At 33.8% G+C, this 7,961-nt stretch overlaps 1 protein-coding gene across 1 annotated transcript; it reads left to right on the plus strand.

Moving 5' to 3' along the window:
* Positions 1-372: 372 nt before the first annotated feature.
* LOC147803385 (uncharacterized) lies at positions 373-5,787 on the plus strand. The gene is made up of 3 exons (XM_087151281.1): positions 373-469; positions 2,167-2,365; positions 4,323-5,787. The coding sequence occupies exons 1-3, from the start codon at positions 373-375 to the stop codon at positions 5,749-5,751; spliced, it is 1,725 nt and encodes a 574-aa protein (XP_087007407.1). The 3' UTR covers positions 5,752-5,787.
* The last annotated feature ends 2,174 nt before the right edge of the window (positions 5,788-7,961 follow it).

Below are 7,961 nucleotides of genomic sequence, written 5' to 3' on the forward strand. Positions count from 1 at the left end.
TAACGTTTTTGAAATTACTGTTTTCAATATCTGGAGAGTTTTACAAGAAATCTTTTGTAGCCTATAACTACACATTATACAACATATATATATATATATATATATATATATATATATATATATATATATATATATATATATATATATAAATAAATACAAGAAAACACTAAGAAAGAATATATATATACATACATACAGGGTGGTCCTGAAATATATGTCAAAAATGTAAAGGTAGGTAGAGGGGACTTAAATAAGCATATTTCGTATAGGATTGTGTGTGCGGTGACGCCGCCTGGAGCTGGTAGGGAGCGCTGATGACTGCGGTGCATAAAAGCGCTTGCTAGCTGGATTCCAACAAGGATCTCAAACAGCATGCATCGTTTCACCAATGTGGAGCTTGCCGACGTGCATTTCATGTATGGGGCTGCACAAGGAAATGAATTAGCTGCTCAGAGGATGAACAGGGAACGTCAGAAATCACCTTGACGCTGTCTACGGCCAGCATTGGATAGAACGGGGTGGTTCAGTTCCCTGGCCACCGCGTTCTCCTGATTTAACCTGCTTGGATTTTTTCTTTTGGGGTCATATTAAAAGCCTGGTGTACGAGAGTCCCATCAAGAAGATCTTGTTGCCCGCTTGTCTGTTGCTGTTTTACATGTGCTCGACATCGTCTCTTCTAATGTACGCCGATCCATGAGCCGTGGCTGTGAATCTTGTATCGATGTTGGTGGCTGCTCTTTCGAGCACCTCTTGTAAACTGTTGATAAATTTTTATTTTCTTTTGTCTTTATTTGTCTTTTCAGTTTCCTCTGATTCATACTGCTTTACAAGCTAGTGCTTTAATGTGCCATTACAGCACACACAGTCCTATCCGAAATATGCTTATTGATGTCCCCTCTACCTACCTTTACATTTTTGACATATATTTTAGGACCACCCTGTATATATATATATATATATATATATATATATATATATATATATATATATATATATATATATATATATATATATATATATATATATATATATATATATATATATATTTATGTGTGTGTGTGTGTGTGTGCGTGTGTGTAAAGGACGTGAAATAAATTCCGTTTGTAATTTACCTAACATCGCTGATGCATTCTTTTAAATATTTGCAAAAACAGATTAGTCTATAGTTTTATTTTGAACAATAACTAATACAAAACTAATTCGAAAAATTCATTTTCTCAACGCTAATCTCAAACGACAAATTGAAGGATTATAAAGATCGGAAACTTAAATTGCCTCTTTTAGCTTCTGTCCAAGTATCAGGATATTACCTCGAGTGGTTCTAGTGTTATAAGAAAGATACACAAAGATACCCTCAAAGTCTTCATCTTATTCAAAGTCTTTGTTATTTTCTTCCTCGAACGTATGTAATGTTATAAGAAAGATGCACCAAGATACCCACAGAAACAAAATCTTCATTTTATTCAAAGTCTTCATTATTTTCTTCCTCGAGCGGTTCTAATGTTATAAAGAAAGATACACAAAGTTACCCACAAAGACGAAGTCTTCATTATATTATTTCAGATGAACACGTTCATATTTTATAATATGAATTTAAAGTTCATTTTCATCCATCAGAATCAGGCAGAATCAAGCCATCAATCAGAACACTCACAACCAAAATACAACCACATGTCTTCAGTTATTGAAAAATTAATATTATTTTGGAGATAATATTTTCTGAAAGTATTAGTAACAGGTAATTCAGAGTATTTTAAAGGAGATTAAGTTGGTTTATAACATTTCGACGTAGAGAATTCCAAGTTATAATATGGCGAATGGTATGTTCAGCGGAATGCAACGAAATTCGCAATCTTTTAGAAATATTTTTTTTAGTCTAATCTTGATGTAACGCAGTCTAAGGTTTTCTTAGATTTTTTTTTGTTTCCTTTCGTTGAATGTATAACAGCGATGGTTGTAGTTTTGCTCTGATATTACTGTAATCCCAGAAACAAGAATTCTTTTAAAACAAAAAAGTATCAGTGAGAATTTGGTTCCTTGTTGAAGATCTGGTGCGCTATCTTCTCTATTTGTATAAACTTTCTACTTAAATACTACAGAAATTGTTACGGCTGCAATAAGAGTATTCACTTGCTTTTCTTGAGAAAAATGTATCATTGTATACAGTTTTTCGCCTGCAAAAGAGAAAACGAAAGGGAATTAAGCCTGAAGTTTTGGCAGATAGTAAGCCAAAGAATATAGAAAGGATAAGAAGTCTAGCTTTAGAATACACCACTAACGCGGGGAACTTCTCGATTCGCTATGCTCTACCAGAAAAACAACTTACAGGGCGAGCAACATACTCATATACAGTAGAGAACAATAGGTAATATGATAGGTATGTCGCCTGTAAACCAGTAGTTGGGCAACTCTATGGTGTCAACCTCCTGCCGCCATTTTATTATTTCTTTCTAACTCAAAATATGTTGGCAGATTTAATTAACATGGATGATATAAATGTATTCTCAAAGAAATCTCTTAGTAAATTGTACAGTGCTGTTTAGAAATGGAGGAAAAAAGCTAAACGAACCAACAACAAATAAATTTTAATCTTCTCCCCAACCTAAATTATGGTTTAGCGGTGAGGAGTGTGAAAATCAGTTAAAAAAAAACCTCTGCTGCCTAAATGTTGCTTTTTCCTTTATACACAGGGCCCACACCAAGTCTCGGGGGACCGGTGTACACTATGTTTATCAAAGCTAGCCTTCTTCCCTTATGTATGTTCTTTGGTAAAGCACCGTTAATGCATTTCTCATGTATACGACTTTTTCATTTATATTTCGTTTCATTGCACAACCAGTTTATTCATATTCCATGCAATATTAAAATAGTTCGTCTATACAACAACTACAAGTTTCCGGGTTTTCTTTCTTTTTCTTTTTTTTTTTTTTTAAAGTGCATAAATAATTAGATTGCTCTTGATAAACTCTAAATGAGGTTTCAAAAAAAAATTTTCTCTTCCACCCCAGCTAAGTGAAGGCCGTAAAAAGGGTAGCAGCGGTCATTTTTGAGAGGGTGGTCATTTTCGAATTATTAGACTGTTTTTTTTTAAAGGACATCGTTTTCAATATTAATAATTTTAAATATCACCGCAAATAAAATTGCAAATTACTAAACAAGGGTGGGGATAGCCTGGTGAGTAGGGCGCTGGGCCCATGTCCAAGAGGGCGTGTGTTCGATCCTAGTTGGTCGAAGACTCTCCGTGTGGTAAATGGTGACTGATGCAAGTTAAATCTGTCGAGTCACAAAGTTCTCCATGTTCCCACAACAAATGATTCCTCTGGGGGTACTGATCCAGGAGTTTCCTTGTCTTCTGGATTGGGTTCAAAACTACAAGGCTAAGGAATTGAACATTAGTAGTCGTAAACCCAGAATTGGGTCAGCTGTTCAACGGCGGTTATAAAATAAAAATAAAATATTAATAATATCAAATGCAAGTAACGCAACCAAAATTATTTTTACGACGAATTTCTATTCACTTGCTTAATTTCAAGTTATACGTCTTCTCATTTATTTCAAGATTTGCAGTGATCCCTTGAAAGAAGTATAAATGAATTTTTACTCAATTAAAATTTTGATTAAATGCTTACAATTAAACAGTGTAGAGAATGCGTATAAAGCAATGTGTCTGTGTTCATAACGAACTGAAATATTTAATATAAGTAATGAAATATTTAAGTGACTTTCAATAATATACACGAGAGATTAATAATGGCGACCAGACATTTGTCCGAAAAGAATCGGGTGCTCGATGCCGATAATAAAATAAAGTGAATTTTTTAAAAAAAGTTGAAATTAAAAAAATCAATTTTTTTCCCTATTCTTTTATTTTTTATAAATTTGATAATGTTAAAAAATTCAATTACTTTAACACAATCGTAAAATTTGTATCATCAATTTTTTGAAGTCAGTCAAGTATCAACTGTCTTAAGTAACACAAAGACTCTTTTACAAAGTTTTCAATTGTACCTCTATATATTTACACAAAGACAAGTACGAAACCACGTGGAATTTAATCAAACTTGTCATGCATCAAAGTTACCAGATACACAAAACAAAAAGAGTTCACGGTTACGATAAAATGAGTAAACAAATAATAAATCTAATTGAAATAAAAAAAGTAGACTGGAAAGAATTATATTTCAACAAATTCGATGCGCTATACGGTTTTGTATAAAATTAACTTAACGTTTATTACATTTTAAGTTACGTATGTAGAAAAACTTAGCTCCAATTTAATACTTCATATTGCCGCTAAAGATTAGCTGGTGTTGAATTCATAGGTCACATGCGAGGATATTGGTTGTCTCCTTGGAGATTCTCGATCCCGAATTTACAAGTAACAAACATATTGATTATATTGTCTCGAAGGCTAGGAAGCGCCTAAATATTATTAAGTGTATCGCTGGTAGGGATTGGGGAGCAGATGCAACTACTCTTAGGACTTCCTACCAGGCTCTTGTTAGACCAATTCTTGAATATGGCTATCCTGTCTACTGCTGTGCTTCTCAATCTAACTTAAACAAATTGGAAAAGGTTCAACTGAGCGCCGCTCGCATCATCACTGGACTGAAACGTAGCTGCCCTTCAGAGATCGTTCTTTACGAAGCAGATCTGCAACCTCTAAATTTCAGAAGGCAAGCTAATTTAGTGAAATATTACAATAAACTTTCCAGTTTAGACCAAGGCAATTTAACAGCTATTTACCTAAATAATTGGACCTGCAATCAAAGGCTAAAGAAAAACAGTCCTTTTAGTCATGTTAAATCACAACTGTTAATCGCTGAAAATATTGAACCTCTTTATCTTCATAGCAATCTTAGTACTTGCTTGGATCTTTCCAATGTTAGTTTCCATGAAAGCCTCCCTACCATGCTTGACAAGAAAGACTGTGTGCCTGACTTCCTCAGACAGTTGTCCCTGGAAATCATCAATAAAATCCCTCCAAACGACATCAAAATATTCTCTGATGGCAGTAAAATGGATAGACAGACTGGCAGTGGGGTATTTATTGAAACACCTCGAGAGAACTACACTCTTCATCAACGAAACCCCGATTTTTGCTCCGTCTTTCGAAGCGAACTAATTGCAATCAACAGGGGACTAGAGAAAATCTTGAGTGAAGGGCACCTTGGAAATACTTGGATACTATCTGACAGCCGTAGTTCAATTCAACACCTCAAAAATTGGGCCCTCATTGGAGATAAAACCAGTTTTTCGATCCTACAAAAAGTAAAGCTCATTTCCCAACAGCATGAGGTCCACTTTCAATGGATCCCGTCCCACGTCGATATCCACGGCAACGAGTTGGCTGACACTCTTGCAAAGAAGGGACTAGACCATCCAGTTCCCTCCACCTCAGAGCTTACATACCTTGAACTTTTTGCAAGGCAAAAGGCCCAGAACAAACAAAAGTGGCTGCTTCCACCTATTCACTACTGGTATAAAGCAGAAAGACCAGGACTCTCTCTATCTCTCCCTGGTGATAGGCAAACCAACACCTGCTTATCCCGACTGGCCAGTGGACACCTAAAAAGTCTCACATTTTCTGCAAATCAAAAAATCTTTCCTCTTTGCCCTAAATGCCAACAAAACCAGGCATCACCTGAGCACATCTTGAACTGTTTAGGGCTGGACTGGAATGACATTCATTCCTCTCCCATTCTGGTTTCGGATTTTCTGAATGTCAACGGATTCATTGATCTGGTCTGACCCCGTCAGACCAGATGGGAATTAGCAACAACAACAACTTAATTATAACTTAACTTCAAAGACATTCTAAAACTTCTGTCGGTAACATTACACAATTTTAAATTCCTTTCTAACTATTTTTTGTTTCTTATCATTCGCCAAAGACTAAAAATAAATTCAGCCTTCAGCGATTATTCAAAATCTTTTTCTGTACGTCATTGAAATATTCAACACTAATAAGTTTAAATTTTAATATTGAAAAAATAGTTTCAATAAAAAAAGTGGTATTTAATTTATTTCTTAATAGTACAGTTAGGGGTATTCAAATTTAAAAAATGAACCCTCATAAGTCATAACACGAATGCTTAAACCAGTTAGTGAAATCATTATAAGCCTTAACATAGTGTGAGAGTCACGTTTTAAAGGCTAAGGTAATTTTCTTTATGGGGATATCGAATTTAATACCTGATAAATATCCACGTTTCAGTTTCTTTCTAAAAAGGTTATGTGTAGAATGGGAATGTTTGGAGAGTTACGCCTACTGTTAATAATATCTTAATGTAAATAATAATAATTTCCGAAACTAAACAGATGGCGCTCTGTGCAGTAATGTGAAATAATATCATTAATTGTAATCAGTTTCCTCCATGCCACTGAATCATTACCATCATACGTGTTTGTTATTAAATATATTTGGTTAAAGGCATTTCGTAATGATTAAATCCCGAGATCATCTCACCGTATTTAACACCTACACCGCCCACTTCCTGTTCCTTAGAAGGAGACAATAATAAATTAAATACAGCAGAGCCCCTATATATAGTGAATCGTCAGTGGGCCCATCAATAAGCTCTCAATAAACAGTAACTCACTATGTACCAAGCTCCAAAATTTTTTTTAGCATATTGCAGTAGTATGTAGTATTTTATGTAAGATATTGCAATTGCAACAGAACTCACTTTCTTTTAATAAAAATAATAATTAATTAGGTATGTTAAATCTCGAAATAATGGAAATTTCTACCTATAACGAAATTTTTAATCAGAGTTATAAATTCTATTTAAAATATTCATCATATAACGAAAAAATTTCTCTGATATAACGAATAAAAAATTTCTCTGATATAAAGAATAAAAATTTTTTTTTAAAGGTCCATCATTTCAAATTTTGCCATTTTTGGAATTTTTAAGAAGTTTATTTATTTTTTACCCATCGATTTTGATGAAAAATGTATTTAAATGTTAAAATTCCTGTGTCAGACTTCTATGAGCATGTTTTTAAGAGCAATCGTATTATTCATTATAGCGAAATAGCACATTTTAATCACTCTTTTAAAGTTCGTATTATTTTCTTATTTAAAAGTCATCATTATATATTTTTGAGCTTAGCACATTGACAAAAAATTTTGTAAAATTTACTTAAATTCCCACTCAAAGAATATTGAGTTCACCATAAACAAGCTAACAATTTTTTTTAGTAATTTCTTATAAGCCTGTGAGATACTGTTAAATATCAGTTCAGATGGGACAACAAAAAACGTCTAAAGTAACCTAGTTCTTCTCGGGATCAATATTCGGTTCAATATTGAGTCATGGTGGATCAGGGGGTAAAGCGGTCGCCTATTACCGAGGTTGCTGGTGGATACAAGTTCTGCTCCCGGCTTGCACCGACCACAGTACTGACATAAAATATCCCCTGTGATAGACGGTTCGGTTGATGGGTTAGAGGCCCCTTGCCCTCAGGTGCATAGTGGGAGTTTTTCGTGGTCTTCCTTTGCATGCAACGCAAATAAAAAAATTTCTCCCAATACTTGATCCAGGAGTTCCCTTATCTTCTAGATTGGAGATATATATATATATATATATATATATATATATATATATATATATATATATATATATATATATATATATATATATATATATATATATATATATATATATATATATATAGTCAAACTTGGATAATTCGAACGTCTTTAATTCGAATTCGTGTATAATTCGAAGCTTTTCTACTTCCCTAGACACATGTATATTCAGTTAATGCTAAAAAATCTTGGTTATTTCGAAATCCAACTTCTTTAATTCGAAGTTTTTACCCTTTCAAAAATGACAAAATCTAGTTTAAATGCAGTTATTTTTGAAAAGTATTCTGGTTATTTTCAGCTATTATGGAAATTGTTTTAGGGATGACAAGGGGGAGGACGACGGGAAGGGTATTTCGAATCACGT

This window comes from Parasteatoda tepidariorum, chromosome 9 (genome assembly GCF_982258835.1).
Source record: "Parasteatoda tepidariorum strain Cologne lab strain chromosome 9, Ptep-v5.0, whole genome shotgun sequence".
In the NCBI taxonomy this organism is placed as follows: domain Eukaryota; kingdom Metazoa; phylum Arthropoda; class Arachnida; order Araneae; family Theridiidae; genus Parasteatoda; species Parasteatoda tepidariorum.

What these genes read in the sequence shown, in the direction of transcription:
- LOC147803385 (XM_087151281.1), top strand. Translation starts at nt 373, where the DNA reads ATGCATCGTTTCACCAATGTGGAGCTTGCCGACGTGCATTTCATGTAT. An exon ending in TCAGAGGATGAACAGGGAAC is followed by an intron (nt 470 to 2,166) that starts GTCAGAAATCAC and finishes CATTGTATACAG; the next exon opens with TTTTTCGCCTGCAAAAGAGA. An exon ending in TATACAGTAGAGAACAATAG is followed by an intron (nt 2,366 to 4,322) that starts GTAATATGATAG and finishes TTGAATTCATAG; the next exon opens with GTCACATGCGAGGATATTGG.